Raw genomic sequence first — 22015 nt, 5'->3', positions numbered from 1 at the left:
ATTGATTGGCTGCTAAAATGAGGCATCCTTTCAGAACTTTCCCCTGTGAAATAGATACTGTGACCAACGTATGTGAGAGAGCAGCTTAAACATTCATCTCCAGTGATTCCTAGTCTCATATGATTCCTTTAGAGGCAACGAGGTTCAGCAAAAGCAAGGCTGAAGTTTAAGATGTTTCTGAGTAAAGGTCATATTAAGTCCTGTAGTGTGGTGCCTACCATAGCTGACAATTGAACTAAATTGTTTTGATTCAATTAGGAATTTAATCATTTTCATCTCTTAGGTATACATTAGAGTTATCATTAATCATATTATAGTATAGACATCAGATATTGTTTTAACTGGGTTTTTATGTTGAGATGTTTTTAACTCCCTTAACCTTACTTACATTTGCATGTATTTGGTTGGCAGATGCTTTTATCCAAAGCAACTTCAAAAAAGACTAAAACATAATCGACTCACTTTAGGTTAGGGCAAAAACTTGTAGGAACTAATGAATTTACAATCCTAGATTAACAATCAATAAAGCAATTAAACTTAATGAAAGAAGCAGTCAACAAACAATATGAAAGGTCACAAAGCAAAGTGTTTTTTGCTTTTTTTTGTGAATGTGTTGTGAATGCAAGGATTTTCAAGAGTTTTGGGGTGTTAGTGGTTGGTTGACTGAATTTTTAATGAGGAAGACTAGTTATTCAAGCTACTTTGACTATGATATGATTGCTGGTAACAGGAAAGGCATTTCCAGAATCTCAGAAATACCTGACGACCTGGGATTCTCCTTAAGTACAGTCTCTTAGACTTTATAGAGAATGGTGTGAAATCCACATTCATTGAGGAGAAGTTCTCTGAACAAAAATGTCTTGTTAGAGGCAGAGGTAGGAGTACAACATCCAGGCTAATAAATTAAATAAGCACTCAAAATATGTGCTCATTGTAACAGTAGTCTGCAGTCTCCCAACAGTCCAGCAGTAGTCTCTGAATGCTCAATGTGAGATGTAATGTACTATAAAATTGATGGACTGCAATAGCAAACAACCCTACTGGGTTCCACTCCATTCTGCTAAGAATGGGAAAATGACACTGCAGGGGGTCCATGATTGCCAAAACTGCGTTATTAAATATTGGAAAAATGTTACCTGGTTTGACAAGTATTAACTTCAGAGGCTTACAAATGGTAGGTTCCCACTTGACCTATACTATATCAATTCATGTATCTCAACTTCCTTTTGTCATCAGCACATGCTTGTGGTGGTAGCTGTAACGATGAGGAATGTTTTCTTAGTGTGCATTAGGCCTCTTAATACCATTAGAGTGTTGTTTGAATGGCACATCACATCTAACCTTTTGTTCCTGGACATTTTCATCTATTTTTGGCCACAGAGCACCCATTTTCCAAATACATTCTTCTAGCAGGATAGTGCTTCCTGCCAAAAAGCACATATTATCTCAGAGTGGTTCCACAGACAGAAGCAGCATCTTCTGTTTACTCCAGTAACCTTCCCAAATGTCCTATTCCAATCCAGTAGGGCAAGTTGAAGATGAGGTGGAAGGTTTACTGCATGAATATATGACTGCAATATTTGCTTAAGCTGTGTAATGCCTTTGACTTAGTATGGACAAAATCCCTAAGAAATGTTTTTGTTGCCTTATTGATTGAATTCTTCAAAAAAATTCAAGCATGGTTTTTCCTAGTACAGTGGAACCTCGGGTCACGACCGTAATTTATTCCAAAACTCTGGTCGCAACCCAATTTGGTTGTGACCCGAAGTAATTTCCCCCCATAGGATTGTATGTGAATACAATTACTCCGTTCCAGACCGTACGATCTGTATGTAAATATTTTTTTTAAAGATTTTTAAGCACAAAAAGTTAATTATACCATAGAATGCACAGTGTAATTGTAAACTAAATATAAAAACATTGAATAACACTGAGAAAACCTTTAACAGAGAAAAGTAACATTGCAAGAATTCACGCTATAGCCTTACGAACCACTTGCTGTAAACACTTTTTTTTAATGAGTTTTAAAAGCACAGGGGGAAAAAATGAACATTTGAAAAATCCGTAATTTATACAACAACCATAAACAACCAAGAAAAGTAACATTGCAAGAATTCATGCTAATCAGCCTTACGAACTGTTATCTGTAAACACTTTTTAATAAGTTTTAAAAGCACAGGGAAAAAAATGAACATTTGAAAAATCCGTAATTCATACAAAAACTAACCATAAACAACCAAGAAAGCTAACCTTGCATGAGTCGAGTTCTGGCATGAAGGAAGAGAAGAGGTTACAGTTTTGAGGGAGACTCCGGCTCTGTGATGGAGGGATGCTCTCCTTCAGGTGTTTTCTCTCTTGTGATTTCTTGGGTTTCTGGTGTTTTTAGCTGGTGGATCAGACTTCGCGAAATAGCGGACTAATGTAATTTTTGGAAATGCGAGAAGACATTGTCGTTCATCATCTTTATTACTCTGTTTGTAACTGTATTGTCAGGGTGGTTCTTCTTGACAAAATCCTGGCACTCGTTCCATTTTTCCATGATGGCTTTTATCGCATCACTTTTTATAACCGCCCTTTCCTCTTCTTCCCCTGTGGACTGCACCTCGGTGAGCAACCTATGCTGCTCCTGCTGGAGATCAGCGAGTTCCACCGTTGTCAACTCCTCTTTGTGATCCAGGACCAGCTCCTCAATGTCCTCATTGTCCACTTCAAGACCCATGCTCTTGCCCATGGACACAATCTCATCCACAACAGGAGACTCAGAGCTTTCTAAATCCTGTTCAGGAACGCATTCAGGCCAAAGTTTTTTTCAGGCCAAGTTCAAGGTCCGGTATGTGACATCTTCTCAGGCTTTATCAATGAGGTTGATTCAATGAACAATATTGAAATGATTCTTCCAGAACTCTTTCAAGGTCATAGATATTTCCTCGGTCACATTGAAACACCAGGCGAATAGTCATTTGGTGTACAGCTTCTTAAAATTTGAAATAACCTGCTGGTCCATAAGCTGCAAAAGAGGAGTCGTGTTGGGGGAGGAACACGATCTTAATAAAGTCGTACTCCTCGACCATATCGTCAACCAAATTTGGAGGGTGTGCCGGTGCATTGTCCATCAGAAGAAGGCATTTTTGAGGCAGATTATTCTCCAAGATATCGCTTCACAGCGGGAGCGAAAGCCTCCTGCAGCCATTCTAAAAACAAGGTCCTTGTGACCCAGCACCGTGTTTGCCCTCCACATCACGGGCAGTCTGGCTTTGTTTACATTTTGCTGCTTGAAAGCACGAGGGTTCTCAAATTGGTAAACAAGTAATGGCTTGATTTTTACGTTGCCACTAGCGTTAGTACACAGCAAAACGGTTAACCTGTCCTTCATTGGTTTATAGCCGGGCATAGCTTTCTCTTCCTGGGTAATGTAGGTCCTCTTCGGCATCTTCTTCCAGAACAATCCGGTCTCGTCCAAGTTGAACATTTGTTGCCTTCGTCCTCCACTAATTTTGTGAAATTTTTCACAAATTCTTTTGCAGCTTCAGCATTGGAACTAGCAGCCTCTTCATGCCTTACCACACTATGAATGCCATTCCTGTTGTGAAACTTTTCAAACCATCCTCTACTGGTTTTAAATTCCTCACTTTCGCCACTCGTAGAAGGATAGTTTTGCAGCAGATCGCCATGAATCTTCCTGGCTTTCTCGCATAACATCGCCTCGCTTACGCTATCTCCTGCAAGTTGCTTCTTGTTCAGCCACACTAGCAACAGTTTTTTCCACGTCTTCCAGCACTTTAGGCCTCAGCCTGGTTAACACTGTATCTCCTTTTGCAACATCAGCTGCTTTAATGCCTCTTTCTGCTTTAGAATAGTCGAAATCGTAGATTACTGTAGAGCACAAAGAGTTCACAGCGAAAGCACGCACGTCTGACCCAGAACAATGTACAGGGAAAGACTGAACATGTGTGGAAATCATCAGCGTGTCTGAACTGGAAGGGAAACGAAATAGCACACAAATAGTTCACAGCAAAAGCACGCACGTCTGACTGAGAACAGTGCAACACGTGTGGAAATCATCAGCGCGTACAAACCGGAAGGGAAGCTGGCTTGTTTGTCAACTTGAGTGTGTGATCATGAACATATGCAAAAGTTTAGCGAACTTTTTGGTCATAACCCGATTTGTACATGTTCAGAGACGTTCGTGAACAGAGGTTCCACTGTACTTGGAAAAGCATGCCTAATAAAGGACAAGTTGACACAGTGGTATTACTAGAGAGACATGCTATTAGCAATTTTGTTTTTTTAGATTAGTCCTTTCATCAGATTGGCTGGCCCAGCGCTGTCCCAGCTATGGAATGGCCAATTGGGGGAGGCAGCTTGATGGCTGAGGTCTCCAGAACTCTAAACAAATCCAAATTATATTATCTAATCTGTGACATCATGCACACTCAAAGCACGCACTAATCTATTTATGAGCTAATTATTAAATTGTTTCATCAGGTTTTTTTAAAAAGTTAGGGGGAAAATATTTCTGAGCTAACTCCCATCGGGTCTCTATACCCCTTTTAATCTTTATTAATTTTTAAATATAAGCGTGACATTATTATTTCCAGGCATAATTTCTGTTTTGTTTTTAAGATGTTACTGTAGTGCTTGTACCACATCCAGTACCCACATTGTGCCAACAGCATGTACTGTACTGTTGACTTATTATGGTGGCAACTGTACCACATTCAGTGGAAGGGTTCCAACAAATATTGGGCAAAATTATGTGTTGGGAGTATTTCACCAAAAAAATTGTATATTGTTTAAAAAAAGTGGTATTCCACATCAGCATTGGCTCAATGAATGCACCTAAAGAGGAAGCACACTAAAGTATAGCAGTGGGCCAAACCATAAGTAACCCCCTCACACTTACAGCTGTTCAACAGTACTTCTTGTTGTGAAGCTGGTTCATGCTTATGACTAGCTTTGGGATGAAAATTCAGACAGCACAGATAAATGTCTGCAAAGGGCATTTGTCATTTATCATCCTTTATTATTTGCGAGTGCACTGAACTAAAATAATGTTTAGGTACTAATCCTAGCTAAATATTTCTACTCTACTAGTCTGCTAAATGCATTTATTACTAGTTTTATTTCAGACACAGTCACATTTTCACTCTTTGCCAGATATTTATGCCAGGGCTGACAACTTGTAATTCTTTAACTATTACGCTGTGGATCTGAATTGAAGTGGTCAAAATTGAGCAGTTATACCATCCTTTATAAATATACCTCAGCTTTAATAAGTGATTTGGGTATTTTCTACAATCATTAAACTATAAATAAATCACATTCAATAAGTGATCAGGCTGACTCGGTAAGACTTGTTTGGTTTTTTTTTTAAATCCAGTGCAGACAGAGTTTGCAGCATAGCAATACTCAGTTAGCTGTCTGTCCAAAGCGGCGCTGCTGCTGGGAGATTGGCTTTTTTGAAAAGAGACACAATTTCTACTGCAGTTTAAATTGTCATGTGTAGATGGTACAGATCAGAAAAATCCAAGTTTTAATGTTAAAAAGGTTGTGCATGTCTTAAGAAGTATATGGTTCTGGGCTGTTACCATGATCTCTAAATTTGATGCAGACTATCTCACTGCCCTACTCTTGCCAGAAATAAGCGCCCTAGGAGAGTTATACTGAATTCTGCCTGTTAAGTGCTCTTTAGTGTAAAGATTTTCTCCAACTTTATTTTATTATTTTTTAGCAGAAAAAAACGCTCTGAGTGAATTCATTTATATGTTACACAGAAGATTTATCACAGGATTTTAATGCACACTTACTGCATGGGGTAATATACTGATTAAGATATCTAGTAGGTTGCTTTTGAAAAAGTGAAAAATTGTTTAAAAGTGATGATGGCAATAACAAGCAACAGGAATTTGAAAAATGCTTGCTGTGCGGGTATTGCACCCTTCAGAACAAAACAAAGTTGTACTAAGTGCAGAAACTGTTACTGAAAAGTTTAATATATACTGTTTATCATTTAATGTTTGAAGCTACATAATATTGATCTTAACTCAGTCTTCTCTTCAAGAGACATAACTCGCCCCTCTCCTGCAATAATACTTCAGTTTGTATGATTTATACTTTATAAACATTATCAACTTGCTTTAAGCAAAATTTGCCAATCGGCTATTATTCCTGATGTCTATTAATAGCATCTATCCCACAAGAGGGAACTTGTTACTCCTTTCATGGCCTTCCTTCATTGGCCACCTGTGAAGCTCAGGAATAATGAGGACACTCACATCATCTTCCCAAATACTTCTTATCAATGCAACGCTCTCGCCTCATAAAGAAAACTTCAAGCTTTTTTAGTGGCTGCTCCAAAACACTGGAAGGAGGTAACTTTAATTTGTCAGAACTGCTTGATGGTCCTGATATTTAAATCCAATTTAAAGACTCTTCTTTTTTTCAGGCTTTTGAAGACACTGAGTAATGTATTTGCTTTGCTATGGCTTGAAAGTCCTTGTGTTCTTTTAACATTAGAATCTCTGAAGCCCACAAAAATATTCGTATTGCCAGGTCGCCTTAAATTATCTTGCACCTCCTCCTCATTGTTTTTGCCTTGCAAATGTGTCAGTCAGCACTGGCAGCAGGCAGCCTGCTCATTCATCCCCCACTGAGGCAGCTGAAGTCAGACACAAAATTCTCATAGCTAAAGTCTTTTTATCTGCGAGTTGCATGTCTGGAATTGTATAGGTTAAATAATATATCATTATTTGGAATACAGTAATCCTTCCTCGATCGCAGGGGTTGCGTTCCAGCCCCTAGCGCGATAGGTGAAAATCCGCGAAGTGGAAACCATGTTTGTCTGGTTATTTTTATATATTTTAAGCCCTTATAAACTCTCCCACACTGTTTATAAATATTCCCAGCACAGTTATACAGCATAATCCCTTTGTATTCTCTTAGATATTAGGTAAGATTCATTGAAATTAAGTATGTAAACACACTGTTTATATACAGTAAAACCTAAATATTATTTTAAAGATATCGAGCGTCTCCGATATCACATATGTTACAGCCATTATGATAGACAGGCCACCAGCAATAAATACGTACAATGCAAGAAAAATTGTATACAGTTAATGTGTGTACAGTGACACTAAACGTACGTACATGTACTAAGTACTGTAAGTAGAAAATTAACTATGGTTACTCACCAACAATGACACGACTTGTCCGATAACGATGAGTTTAATTTTACTGCACAACAAAGGAGAGCGTTACAGCCCTTAAAGGAGCCACTTCAGGCAACTGTGTAGCACCGCCGTTTATTCTTCTTCAATCCAAATCCCTAAAGCAGATTCCATCCAGATTACTGCCTTATTACATCCACTTACAACTCGTTTTGCACCCTGGTTAAAAGGACACTGCGGCCGTAGATCTTATATTTCTTTCTTACTTTTTAAATAAAAAGAATCGTAGCCTCATTGATGCCGTAATGGCATCCTACAGCGGTGTAGCTTTTCCCTTTCTTCAACAAATCCAAAACGTTTACCTTTTCGGCAATCGAGACTTTCTGGTTAACGGCGCGGAATCAAATTCGTCGCTCCGTCGCTGAGCCATTCAGCTCACAGGAACTTAACTGCGTGCTCTGATTGCTTAGCTTCTCAGCTATCCGCCAATAGCGTCCCTTGTATGAAATCAACTGGGCAAACCAACTGAGGAAGCATGTACAGGAAGTAAAAAGACCCATTGCCCGCAGAAGTAGCGAAAAATCCGCGTTACATATTTAGATATGCTTACATATAAAATCCGCGATACAGTGACGCCGTGAAAGTCCGAAGCGCGATATAGTGAGGGATTACTGTACTGTCATTTTCACCATTTTGATATCGGCTTGGTACTGGAAAATTGATTCTTGTGACATCCTTAGGCCTGTTTTTTTTTTGTTTTTTTTTTGTTGTTGATGTTGTTGTAAAAGGTGCCAGTGGATATGAGAAACATTGTTAATCCTTTGCTTGGAATTTGTGTTGATTAATTGAACAGTAAATTGTTCCAGTGCTGTGTTTTGTCCCCTTTATGCAGCTGCTGGAGTAATTCTTAAGAATGAGACCATTTGTGCAACAGTTTTAATGTTGGCCCCTTTCAGTTTTAATTAAACTCTGCTGACTCTTCACTACTTTATTGTCTTGATCATTCTGCATACTTTCTGAAGAGAAACTTTTGACTTTTTACAGCAATTTGTTAATGCCCTCCTTTCTGTTGCATTTCGTAGTAAATTAATTGTAGTTTGTTATGCAAAACTGTAATTTTTTGTCACTAACTCTCTCTCTCTCTCTCTCTAGGTCATGACCACAATGTTTCATCTGTAGCAATTATGCCCAATGGAGATCATATAGTGTCTGCATCCAGGGATAAAACTATTAAAATGTGGGAGGTTGCTACTGGGTATGTGCATTTATTATCAGTGTGTTCCTGTACTTCAAATCTGACTCTTTGTACATCTTAGTTTACAGTAAAATAATTCCTTTCCTGAAAATCTGATTGAGAGCAGCCGAGTTTGCCAAGTACACTTAAGTTTTGGAACCTGAGGGGTGACTCTCAAACATTCTGTGTTTCTTTTGATATCGGCAGATTTGTCAGATGTCATTAAGGCAACAAAAAGAGCCTTGTTTTCCACTTTTATTACATTCTGGAAGTTGACTTGGTAGAGAAGAGCTGTAGGCACCGTTGTTCCTTTTGTTTTTTATTGTCGTCTCTTAAGTTACTCAGTTCACAGTGCTTCATGTGATATCCATAGAGAAATGTACGACCTTTGAGGTTATGAATAAATATAAAGGGAAGCAAATTTGTCATATTCTGAAAAAGTTACTGTTGGTATATTCTTATTTTAATGTAGAAGAAATATTTTTACTTTTTTGTCACAGCTGCATGTGTAGGCCCTTCCATTTTAGTCAGATCACTCCTTTGTGTAAGTTTCATATAAAACAGAATTTCTAATATTCACAAACACAGAGTACAAAAGTTAAGGTATTCATAAGGCCTGTCTTATAAGAAATAAGTGTTCTGACCAAAATGGAGTGGAATGAATAAAGCCCATTGATATACCCCAGTGCAGAACTACAGTAATATTTTAGATAAAGCCAAAGTTCAAACTGTAGGGGTGAGTGTGTAAGCTAGACATTTTATTGCAGGCTTTCCAATACAGCGCCAAGATTGCCCCTCTGTTGTTAAGACATTTCATTAATATTCTAGAAAGCAATCTTTTTTTTCCCTTAATATTCTCCAGTATTGTTAGTGTTGCCACATTTTTGTTTTAGGTACTGTGTGAAGACCTTCACTGGCCACAGAGAATGGGTCCGTATGGTGCGACCCAACCAGGATGGCACACTGATAGCCAGCAGCTCTAATGATCAGACGGTTAGAGTGTGGGTAGTTGCAACAAAAGAGTGTAAAGCAGAGCTTCGAGAACATGAGCATGTTGTTGAGTGCATTTCTTGGGCCCCTGAGAATTCCTACTCCAATATACTTGACGCTACAGGTTCAGAGGTGAGTTTGTCTGTTTATGCCAGCTCAGTTTTTTCACTGCACTCCTACTGGTGGAAGAATCCTCTTCTGCTCACTCCACAACTTGTGCGAATGAAAATATGGCTAGTTGCTTGTGCTTTCTTTCAGGGATTTGCATTATCAAGGCAGGTTGCTTTAACCTTTTGAGGTTACTTTGTGGACTTGACATCACCGGGGTTCATCAAAATGAAAATATAATATTTGAATGAGGATTATGGGTGAATTTTAAAGTGTATTTGAAGTATAGCCAAACTTTCCATACCGGCCATCAAGGACAATGTCCACTGGCACATAATGATATTGAATGTGAAACATTTTTACCAAAAACTTTATCTATCATTAATAAGATACTTTACCTCAGAAATGATGCTTCTTGAATGTTAATATATGAATGCCTAGATGAGTGATGCTACCCAAGCTTTGGTCATTCATGTTCCATGAATACCTGGCTGTACATGCCAAACCACCCCCCTAACCCCAGCATTATAGCATTCTTACTGATCTGGAACCATTTAACAAAACTAGCCCCATAATTAATTATATTTTATAATTAGTTACTTCCCAGTGGACATCGTGGTGATGGCAAGAAAAACATTTAATTTCATGTTTTTGTGGAGAATGTAAGTAACGTTTCTGATAAAACTGGAGCTTATGGTGACCAAGGCAAGACAACAGCAAGCAATATCAAAATTCTCCATTAAAAGAATCCCCCCCATTACTCGTGTTGCATAATCTACATGTCCACAAATCTAACTGTATGCATCATGTATTTTTTTTTTTTTGCTAAAATAAACAAATACCTGTGGAAAATGAAAGTAGTCTACAAACAGGATGTTTCTTCACACACAGTTCTGCTTTTGAGGTGAATACAGGACTCTTGACCAATGAATCAGGGAAGGTAGTAGGGCAGGTAAAGTGTGCCTTCAATTTAAATGTAGGTCCCTGTGTAAAGTGACTTCCTGTTTATGGACTGCTTTCATTTTCAGAAGGTTTCTTGCTGATGTTTCAGCAATAAATGCATGATGGGATGACTTGACATGTAAATAATGGATAATGCAATGTGTGGATGATTTTGATATTGTTTTCTGCTGTTTAGCACTGGTCACTATAGGTTCTAATTCTATTAAACGTGATACCCAGTCTTGATCTTTTTTTTTTTTCTTTTCCTGCCTATCACTATAAGCTACAGTGGGATAAGTAACGTAGGAAAAAAAAATCACTTAAGTGCTTTAAGTGTGTCTAGTGCTGATGGTTCATTTGGAGTCATAACCATTTAACATGTCATTTTCAGTCTGTGAAGGCAAGATGAGAAGAGCAAGGAGCCCAATGTTTGATAGTAATTAGAAGTAGCCAACCTCAACATCACTGCAACCAACCAGACACATTATTGGTGTTATAAATGACGAGTATTTTATTTGTCAAATTGCTGGTGGTGCATGTGTCAGTATTATTAATGCTCCTAGTCATGGTTTTCTCAGTGCTGCTCAAAATTCAGTGTGACTTTAATTGATTTGACAACCCTTGGCACATACTGTACAGGTTTAAATAGACTAGTACAGCTATGAAGCTTTAATTGCCAGATTGGTGTTTGCACCTAACATAAGAAAGCAAAAGTAAAATAACTGAGGTATACATTCATGCAAAGACCACAAATGTAATGTCATATTTTACTTGGATAACTGTATGTAAGTTTATTTCAGACTAAAGTTAACACCCCACCAATATTTCTAACTCTGCAGAGCAAGAAGAGTGGCAAGCCTGGCCCTTTCCTCCTGTCAGGTTCCAGAGATAAGACCATCAAGATGTGGGATGTTAGCATCGGCGTGTGCCTTATGACACTGGTGAGCAGTCGGCTTGGACTTTATCCCAAATATTGGCTTTTTTTTTGTGTGGTTTTGCTCATTGAGGAGCTTGAACCATTTGAATTTGCTGATCTGCGGCCAGCCTTGGTTTGTTTCCCAGCAATAAGAATGTGCCTCTTTCTCTTCAGGTGGGTCATGATAACTGGGTGCGAGGAGTAATGGTGCATCCTGGAGGCAAGTTTATTGTGAGCTGTGCAGATGACAAGACTTTGCGGATCTGGGATTACAAGAACAAGCGGTGCATGAAGACTCTTAGTGCCCATGAACATTTTGTAACCTCTCTTGGTATGGAATTATTTGTCATTTAATAATGAGAAGATAATTGCAAATTTTGCCTGAAAAAATGTGTGTGTGTGTGTGTATATATATATATATATATATATATATATATATATATATATATAGATAGATAGATAGATAGATAGATAGATACTCTGTGTGTATGTGTGTGTATATTGATATGGATATGTGTGTGTGTGTGTATATACAGTGCATCCGGAAAGTATTCACAGCGCATCACTTTTTCCACATTTTGTTATGTTACAGCCTTATTCCAAAATGGATTAAATTCATTTTTTTTCCTCAGAATTCTGCACACAACACCCCATAATGACAACGTGAAAAAAGTTTACTTGAGGTTTTTGCAAATTTATTAAACATTAAACAAAAATTGAGAAAGCACATGTACATAAGTATTCACAGCCTTTGCCATGAAGCTCAAAATTGAGCTTAGGTGCATCCTGTTTCCCCTGATCATCCTTGAGATGTTTCTGCAGCTCAATTGGAGTCCACCTGTGGTAAACTCAGTTGATTGGACATGATTTGGAAAGGCACACATCTGTCTATATAAGGTCCCACAGTTGACAGTTCTTGTCAGAGCACAAACCAAGCATGAAGTCAAAGGAATTGTCTGTAGACCTCCGAGACAGGATTATCTCGAGGCACAAATCAGTGGAAGGTTACATATAAATTTCTGCTGCTTTGAAGGTCCCAATGAGCACAGCGGCCTCCATCATCCGTAAGTGGAAGAAGTTCGAAACCCCCAGGACTCTTCCTAGTGCTGGCCGGCCATCTAAACTGAGTGATCGGGGGAGAAGGGCCTTAGTCAGGGAGGTGACCAAGAACCCGATGGTCACTCTGTCAGAGCTCCAGAGGTCCTCTGTGGAAAGAGGAGAACCTTCCAGAAGGACAACCATCTCTGCAGCAATCCACCAATCAGGCCTGTATGGTACAGTGATCAGACGGAAGCCACTCCTTAGTAAAAGGCACATGGCAGCCCGCCTGGAGTTTGCCAAAAGCCACCAGAAGGACTCTCAGACCATGAGAAACAAAATTCTCTGGTCTAATGAGACAAACATTGAACTCTTTGGTGTGAATGCCAGGCGTCACGTTTGGAGGAAACCAGGCACCGCTCATCACCAGGCCAATACAATCCCTTGGTGGTGGCAGCATCATGCTGTGGGGATGGTTTTCAGTGGCAGGAACTGGGAGACTAGTCAGGATAAAGGGAAAGATGACTGCAGCAATGTACAGAGACCTCCTGGATGAAAACCTGCTCCAGAGCGCTCTTGACCTCAGACAGGGGCGACGGTTCATCTTTCAGCAGGACAACGACCCTAAGCACACAGCCAAGATATCAAAGGAGTGGCTTCAGGACAACTCTGTGAATGTCCTTGAGTGGCCCAGACTTGAATCCGATTGAACATCTCTGGAGAGATCTTAAAATGGCTGTAAACTTTTTTCATGTTGTCATTATGGGGTGTTGTGTGTAGAATTCTGAGGAAAAAAATTAATTTAATCCATTTTGGAATAAGGCTGTAACATAACAAAATGTGGAAAAAGTGATTACTCGGATTACTTGGTCACTGACCTGGGGCCACGACCCTGCCTGAGTGCTGTGTCTGTGTATAGCAGAGTGGCAGATCACGCTACAATAAATAACTGCCATTCCTGTTTCAAGCTGAATAAAGCTGGTTTTGCTAAAGTGCCGAGACTAAGCCTTGTGTTTTGGGGTGAGAGACAACGACTTATAGCGCAACCCCGATCTTTTAGGATTCGCTTCACTGCACCTCTGTGAGCCTGCTGTTGTCCTGCCCCAGCAACGGACAAACAATCTTCCATAGACGCTGCAATCGTGTGTATGTATATATATATATATATATATATATATATATATATATATATATATATATACATATACACACACACACACACATATGTGTGTGTATAGGGAGAGAGAGATCTACGTAAGTAAATACTGCCAGGTTTACCACTATGCAGGATTATTTAGGCAGATTCCACATTCTTTCTTGAGTGAAGCTGATAACTGTGGTGATTATTTGTTTGGTGGCACATGTTCATATGCTCTCTTAGAAATGTGTCTCTAATCTGATTTTAGCTTTCTATTCTTGTTTGCAATAAGCAGACTTCTCTAATACAGCTTGTTGTGTCTCACAGCAGAGACTGCACAGGGTGCTATTGGGTTGTCCTCCAAGGATCAGCATGTGGACAGGTTTAGTGTGCCACACGTTGGGGGTTCAGAGATGTTCTCTGTAGTGGTATGAATGTGCAAGCACCTTTAAGTGTTTGTAGCAAACTAATTTTGCCTTTTTTTGTATTTTCCTGCAGATTTCCATAAGACAGCTCCTTATGTTGTAACTGGAAGCGTAGATCAAACAGTAAAAGTGTGGGAGTGTCGCTGATGAGAGCAACAGGCCTTGTTCCCTACACCCCTCCCTGCCACACCCCATCCCACCATCCTGCTCCTCTGGATGCACTCAGATACCATCAAGCTCTGTTTAAATAACTATTGTCCTTTTATGTAAATTATTCTGGATGTAGATTGAGCTATTAAATGTTACACAAAAAGTATTCTTGCATGGTGAATCCAAAATTGTATACTGTAAATTTACATAACGTTGTCTAGAAGTACCATAGTTTTAAGAACTTGGGCTGGCGTCACATCAGCCCTAAAGGAGGCAGAAGTTGGGTAACTTAAGACAGAAACCTGTAGGGCGCTAAACTGATAATTTAATGACAGTGTCGTTCTTACGTGTCAGATTACTCTGTCTTTCTTTTAATTTTTTCCACTGTCGTAGTCTGCTGGTGCCTAGATCGGTGACCTCGTTGAGAAAAAAAAAACCTATAATCCCGCCGTGGAACTTTGATTGTCTGTTGGGCTCGTTTTTTGGAATAATGTGTAGCTCTGTAACATCACTTCTGAAGTGTGCTTACCATTCTCTTCTTGTGAAACTAGATAATATATTAATGACTGCATCTAAGAATGTGTTGCAAACTGTTCTGTTCTAAACCTGCGGGGTGAACCTTTGAACTCTTGTCATGTTGCATGGATGCTGTGGTGAGGGGCTGGGGATGGCAGCAAGCGAGAATTCGACTTCTCTTATCTGGCCAAAAGTAAACCTACAGCCAAATCAGAGCTGTCAGATTGGGCTATGAAAGTGAATGGCTTGTTTATGTCAGTGTGTTGCACTCATTTGGTAGTTTGTATCCAGCCAGCTTACGGTGGGAGGGGATATATGTGTGTGTATGTGTATATGTGTGTGTGTATGTCTGTGTGTGTGTGTGTATCCGGAGTATAGGCTGGCTTGCTGCCTGACAAGGGTTCCAAGTGCCCCTTTAACAGCTATTTGTCAGGGGATGTGCAACATTCTCCCCATGGAGAATCGAGATTTATCTGCATTAAAGTGCACTTGTTCCTGCAGTTAATGCTTATGGATATGTGGAAGTATGTCATGTTGGTGGAGAGCAGCTCTGTAGTTGTGAGCATGCGATCTGCGTCTTTCAGGGGCCCACTCAGACTCGGTTTAATAACTATCTGTAACGACTGGCACTTTTTTTCCTTTTAATTTTTTTTCCCTTTTTCATTCATTGGTCGTTTTCCAAGGGAAAAAAAATGGCAGAAATAAGCCTCAGAGAGCCACTGGGGCAATAGTTGAATCCAAGCTTCATTCCCCCTCAGACATGCACAAGCTGTCAAGTAGGCAGCGCTGGTAAATTACATCCCAAAAAACTTGCACACCCCTGTCCTTTGATCTCTGGTCTTATCTGACTGAAGATTTAAATGAAAAATGCATACGCAGATTATCATTTTAATTAGCCTTTTCATGAAATGCAATTATATAATAAAGAATTCCACTGCTTAACCAATCCAATACTCTGCTTCTTGTTTTGTTTAAGTTCCTAAAACAAGGAAACTGCTGAGAGGGTCTTCACTTTCAGGACTTGGAATCTGTTGGTTGGCAATGGCGCAGACGTGTAAGGGGGCATTCCGTTGGCGAGCGTTCGTCATTTTAGACTGTTTCCACCAGTAAGGCCACACCATTCCTGTGTAGTGGGAGTTAATGCAGGTAGACTTGGTCACTTTTAAAAAGATTTGTTAATACGGAGCGGGTGCGGAATGTACTCCAGTTAGCGAGGCGCTTCTCATTTCGTGTTTGACCCTCACTACTTCTAGCTGTCTAGACTCTGGGATTTGACACACACTGACATTTTATATTGTAACTAAGTCGTAGTCCATTCCATCCCATTCAATTCCTCACCCCCTTACATAGGAATGACGAAGTCTTAAGGCTAAATGTTCAGTTGTTTGCAGAATTTTGAGAGCATGTGCGCCCCCTGCTGGCCTTGAAGTGTTCAGGCTGCACTGCTGACATGTTTACCATTTATTTGTCGGTATAAAAGTCCCTTTGATCCAGTGAAGTCTCCATTGTTTAAGGATGGGGAATATGTGTGCAAAGCTTGTGGCCACGTCACTGATGCATTGCCTTTTATCAACATGTCTGAAAATGGCAGAGCAGCCCAAGTAGAAATCTTTAAAGGTTTGTTAAATGTCATTTTTAAAAATACATGTTCAATACGAGAGAGTGCCCAGTGTTTTCAGTCCCACATGTACACTGGATAGTGGCAGTTGACAGTGACTGGTGGTCCGTGTGCTCACCAAGGGGGTACAAACCACATCCTTTAATGTGGATGACTTGTAGGTGACTGACAAGACCACAACTTTCCTCTTTAATATTCTTCACATGCCGTATGAACTGTTCACACTTGGGATGTCTTAAGAGGCTGAATTTACACATGATGGCGGCAGCGTGGTGTGCTGGGTAAGGCTTCGGCCTTTGAGCCCTGAGGTTGTGCTGCTGCCACTGTAGCCATGAGCAAGTCACCTCACCTGCCTTAAAGAAAGATGTCCACCAAAGAATAATCCATGCTGAAGAGTTTCTGTTTCTAGAAAGTGAATTCGCAAACACAAAGCGAACATATTGGAAGGTGTGGTGACATTTTTCACGTGTTAAATGACAATGCATACAAATTCTGAACATTCAATTTTATTTTGCATATTGTAAAGACAGTTTTCCCAGTTCTTCAAGCAATGTGTTCAATACTATTATTTGGGAGACAGCAGAACGACACCGTCTGCTACTGGCAAGGGCCTGCTGCATGACTAGGGGGCTTGGGGGCATCTAGGACCTTTCTCGCATACTGCAAGGAAATGAAGCCTACAGCATTTGAGACGACCTCCACACTTCATGGTGAAATCAGCTGCTCTGGCCCCTTTCACACATACACCCCACGGGGGGCTGGGGATTTGTTTACACACAGTGGGACCCCCAAGAACGTGTGATGTGGAGGGGAGAGGGTGCTGAAATTTCAACAACACTGCCGTCCATCACCCCTGCTTGTCAAGAGAACACACGAGTGACGAGGCTCAGAGGAACACATTTACTGTTCTACACAGCTGGACGGAGCTGACTGCATGTGGCAGTGTGGCATGTGCAAATGTCCTGCCATGTTCCTAATGGTTTAGATCAAAAGCAAACCACTACACCCATCAGCTCTTCTTTTGTTGACTCCTGAGCCTCCTGGTGAGTTAGCATCAGTGTGCAGGGGAACACCATGAGCTGCTGTGTGCCATCTTGTCCATCCCTTTGTGAGGAAACCTGTATGTGTGAAAGGGGGTCGTGTAATCGTAGACATTAGTGACTTGTAAAGGCTTCTGGTATTCATCATTAAGAAAAACGACTAGCGGCACAGCAGATCAGCCTGCACTGGTTACATTCACGAGAGCCGAGACTGTAAACATCAAGTGCTTCCTGTCCACCAGCGCCAGACAGACGGCAGGATGCAGACCACTGAACATGAGGGCATTAGGGCCACAGGCAGAGACTGAAGTGAGACTTGTAATGACCTACTTATAAAATGACACGTGCAAAGACCACTCCACGTGGCCCCCCGCTTGATTAAAAACGCCAGGTCCTTCGCCAACTGGAGAGATGGCATTTCAGGTGTTCATTTGTTAAACAGAAAAGTCAACAAATTTGTATTTACAGGCCTCACACAAATGAAACTTTTTTGGTAACAAGAATCTACACTCCAGTTATTGCCCATTGAGCCAAAACGAGCACAGAGGTGGGCACTTGACCAGGGGGTTGTGGACTTGTCACATGGTCTCCCTTCCCAACAGAATTCCTCAAACACAAAACACCAAGAACTGGTGAGGCAAGAATCGTAACATTGCAATGGCCAGCTACGATTTTACAGACCAGGGGGAACAGAAGAGAGAAGATGGCAGGCAAACATCCCCCTGGTAGAAAAAAGGCAGCCCCTCAGCTCGTGTAATTTCTGCACATGTTCAGACAAAAGCAACAAATCCCACAACTTTGAACTTTTGTTATTAGCAGTCAAATTTACTGAACACAACTGGAACGACACCAAGCTCTACATTTTGGACCAACTTTTGTGTAATTCAAGGGCCACAGCAAGACTCGGGGAGCAAATGTTAGTCAAGAAACGAATCATCTTGAGAAGACGCCAGAAAGGGCAGACCAGCCAGGGGCACAAGAAAACTTAGCGATGTGGAAAAACCAAATGCACAGATGATCAAGGCAGATGTCTTGTAAACTAAGCTGAACCTTCACCATGACCCAGAGACCACCAAACCTTCTTTTCAGTATGGCTTAAATAAAAAGAGGACGGTTTTAATGCATAGTTTAGACTGACAAACACTCAAAAACACAGCTCAAAAGAAAAGATGGCCCTTTACCACCAATAGAAGAGGGTGCACGGATGGTTTAAAAAAGCGCACCACTATTCTCCTGGCAGGACCACCTTCAAGAGGACTGAAGATATGGCAGCCAGTTTCATGGAAAGGTGTGTGGCTGAAGGAGGGGATTGTGATGGGCAGCTCCAAAGCACTGGTCACGCTACGAGTGGACTCGGCCTCTCACCTCCACTCCTCAAGGACCAGTATGAGCAGGAAAGGTGGCAGTGCAGCTGGCACAGCAGTTCAGATTCAAGGGGTCCAGCGCAGGCCCAGCTGGCTGGCACAGGCAAGGTTATTTTTCAAGTCACCCTATTAATCTGTTACACATAGAAATTTGACATTCTGTGTCCCTTAGGTTTACGCTAACACATTCTAATCCAGCTGCAGTCCTTGACTAGGGTCCTCCTGTTCCTTTTCTGTGACGGACTGGCATTCGTCCTCCTGGTCACCACTGTGTGCCACTTCTTGGAGCTGCTGACGTCGCTGCACTTCAGCCTTCAGATTTTCTAGGTCTTTCTGGCTGGAAGGGGACAAAGAAAATATCTGCTCTTTATCAAGAATCATTAAAGACAGCCTTGGCGCTTGATCTACATGGCACCACTGATCGCTGTAGATGAGAGTTATGTGCTGCTAGAATGAATGGGCCCATCGCCTTGGCCACATACAATTCTGAAGCGACAAAAAAAAGAATTATTCACATAGGAGACCACCTGCATGGCAGTATTCCGGCGCTCAGGTGGTGAAACAAAAAAAGACTTTTTGAGAAAAGAAAAGAAAAAGATATCAATACAATGGGTACAAAAATAATGCAAGCTTGTAAAGATCCCACCACAGTCTACAATAAAGTGGCCATTGCTCTTTTTGTTAGGCTTTAGTGGCACACAAGGCTGGGTAAGCCATTTGCACCCAAACACCTGCACTCCTGAATGAATGGCTGTCGGCCCTGAAGAAGTTCACCAGATAACAAGCTGGCATCTCCACACAGGCTCCGGCAGACAAAAAGATGTCCAAACGGTCATTCATTTTAGGCTTATGACCGCAGGCTGAACCTGGAAGGGACTTCAATCCAATCGGCGGCGGTCGGGCCTTCTTTCAAAACTAGCTGACAATCCCATCACTTTGAGGACCTGAAGACTCGATCTCTTTGTGGGAGCCGAGCGCTGATCTATGCACGTGAGCAGAAAGCTCCTTGGGGCGAGAAGCCAACCACGCACTCTCTGTGGAGTGAAGAGCGGGCACTTTGTTTGGCATGGAAGCTACTTCTTCAGACAGCCTTGGAGCTGGATGCCCAAGTTAGGTCAAAGATCCCCTCTGCCAAGCAGAGAGCTCTGTGCCAGCAACTGTGCCCAGTCTGAAAAGCAGCCACCTTCACTCTTACACTGCACGTGGTGTGTGTGCTTGTAGGAGCTTAAAGCACACTGAAAAGAAAGACGTCCCTCCCTCCCTCAATCCATTTGTCTCATAAAAAGAAAAATGTTAACATGAGGGAGCACAGGGACTGTGGGCCAAGATTCTGCACGAATGCCCACTAGAAAAGTAACGCTAAGTCAAATGTATAAAGGGCTGGACAAATAATCAGCAACAATCACATATTTTATATTTGTTCATGTTATGGGGATTTATTTTTTATTTTTTAATGCCTAGAGATACTTAACCTGTGTTTTGTCAAGCTGGAATTTTGACTTTACATAAAATCCAACCTGCCCCAAACGCACCAGGGGAAACAACCCTAAAAATGCTAAATTGGGCAAACAATGCACCCCTGAAGTCAATCTGAATCAAATACTACACTCCAATAGAAAAGGAGCCCTGCTATGTTCATACCTGAGGGGGATGAAGATGATGCCATTGATTACATTGAGCTGCTCCAGGACACTTGCCATACTGGGGGCTGTAAACTGCAGAAAGACAAAAAGAACATTGAAACCAAAACTATGAACTACAAAAGGGTCCATTTTGTCTGCAATTTTCCTCCAAAAGCAACATGAAAGTTGGCTCGAGTTTCAAACTGACACTTTCACTCATCACAGCCGAGAGCGCAGGCTCAAGCAGGTACTGTTTTTTGGGTGGGGAGTCGCCCACAGAGTGGACATTATGTGCTGCCGATGTCCAAAGCTGGGACTGTGCACGTCGGCAAAGAGTGCAAGAATTCCTTTGCAAAGCGTCTACTTGAATTCTATTAGCTCTGAACTCATCCTTGGGAGTCTGTTGTAAATGTGGCACTGCATGGCTGAAGGTTCAAGTCCGGCGTACTGCCGATTCACCAATGAAAATGCAGCACTCGCTAGAGCCCGCCCACTCAGCCTTGATGAGTTACAAAGTGACAGTTTGAAATTGAAGGTGGAGGAATAGCACAGACAAAATGAAATAAATAAGCAACAAAATATATATTCCCTTGACACATTTACACTTTTTTCTTTATTTGTTGTCACATTTCATACTTTTATTTGAGACATCATAATACAGTAGAGTCTCGCTTAACCAACATTCCGTATTATCCGACGTCCCACCGGAAAAAAAAAACAAAAAAACGCATCAATCAGCAACAAGAACTGCAAGTTGTGAGCGTAGTTTATTTTTTGTTGCTTCCGACTCTACCGCAGCTAATTACAGTGGAACCTCGGTTTGCAAGCGTAATTCGTTCTGCAAATGTGCACGCAGTCCAAAGCACTCGTGCTGTAGTAAACAGTATACACTCGTACAGATGTTGACTATATGAGTGACGGAGTTAAGGCTCTAGAAACTGCAATTAATTACATTGAGCAACAAGAAGCAGCTACAGGAATCGACATAATGATGCTACAAAGATGGCGAGACTTGACAGCGAAGAAACAGCACTCGTCAGGAAAGCAGACTACGATCAAAAATGTCTTTAAATCATCACAGGACTGAACTTTTTAAGTACAGTACATACAGTATTTAACTTCAGACAATTCTGTAACTGTAAGTTAATTTTTTACAGTTAATTTATTCTGTTTAGTTGTAAAACATGATTATTAGGTTCATAATGTGTAAAATTATAACAGTTTGACGTTAAATAGGCTTTTTCTTAACACCTGCCATTATCCAACATTTTCGCTTATCCCACGTTCTGCCGGCCCGTTTATGTCGGATAAGCGAGACTCTACTGTAATTTAATTTTGCCCCATACTTAAGTAGCTTACAGCACATTCACCAGTAGTCTGGTGTTTGTAGCACCTGAAATGTTTAAGTAAAGTTTAAACAAGCAAGCAAAAAAATAATATATGTATAAAAAATACTTTTTAAAAACCACACTTAAGTTTAAAAAAAAAATAAAAAAATGTACTGAAAAGTAAAAAATAAGTCATAACTCTTACTTCACTCGTAAAATAAAAGCATGGGCGCTTTTCATCAATCAATAAAAACTTAGCAATTTCAATTTTTACAAATGAAGTATGAGAGACTTATTTTTTACCTTTTAGTACACTTTTTCCCCCCAAGCCCAGATAAATGGGGAGGATTACATCAGGAAGGGCATCCGGTGTAAAATTTTGCCAAATCAACATGCGGACAATACAAATTTCCATAC

General features: G+C 40.7%; 2 protein-coding genes across 10 annotated transcripts in view; one reads left to right on the top strand and one right to left on the bottom strand.

Moving 5' to 3' along the window:
• The window catches only part of LOC120531486 (lissencephaly-1 homolog), a 134359-nt gene extending 119813 nt beyond the window's left edge, over window positions 1-14546 (top strand). For both annotated transcript variants that reach the window (XM_039756938.1, XM_039756937.1), the window contains exons 7-11: window positions 8322-8424; window positions 9297-9525; window positions 11283-11384; window positions 11534-11690; window positions 14034-14546. In XM_039756938.1, the coding sequence (XP_039612872.1) occupies window positions 8322-8424; window positions 9297-9525; window positions 11283-11384; window positions 11534-11690; window positions 14034-14107 (665 nt within the window). In that variant the 3' untranslated portion in view covers window positions 14108-14546. The remainder of the gene's footprint in view (window positions 1-8321; window positions 8425-9296; window positions 9526-11282; window positions 11385-11533; window positions 11691-14033) is intronic.
• Window positions 14547-18498: 3952 nt separating this feature from the next.
• The window catches only part of cluha (clustered mitochondria (cluA/CLU1) homolog a), a 39453-nt gene continuing 35936 nt past the window's right edge, over window positions 18499-22015 (bottom strand). For all 8 annotated transcript variants that reach the window (XM_039756924.1, XM_039756925.1, XM_039756927.1 and 5 more), the window contains exons 25-26: window positions 20290-20363; window positions 18499-18985 (exon numbers count right to left, since the gene is read on the bottom strand). In XM_039756924.1, the coding sequence (XP_039612858.1) occupies window positions 18838-18985; window positions 20290-20363 (222 nt within the window). In that variant the 3' untranslated portion in view covers window positions 18499-18837. The remainder of the gene's footprint in view (window positions 18986-20289; window positions 20364-22015) is intronic.

The sequence above is a fragment of the Polypterus senegalus genome, chromosome 6 (assembly GCF_016835505.1).
Source record: "Polypterus senegalus isolate Bchr_013 chromosome 6, ASM1683550v1, whole genome shotgun sequence".
NCBI classification, from domain to species: Eukaryota; Metazoa; Chordata; class Cladistia; order Polypteriformes; family Polypteridae; genus Polypterus; species Polypterus senegalus.
Note: the sequence above shows the minus strand (reverse complement) of the source record. Positions and strands in the feature narration are given on the sequence as shown.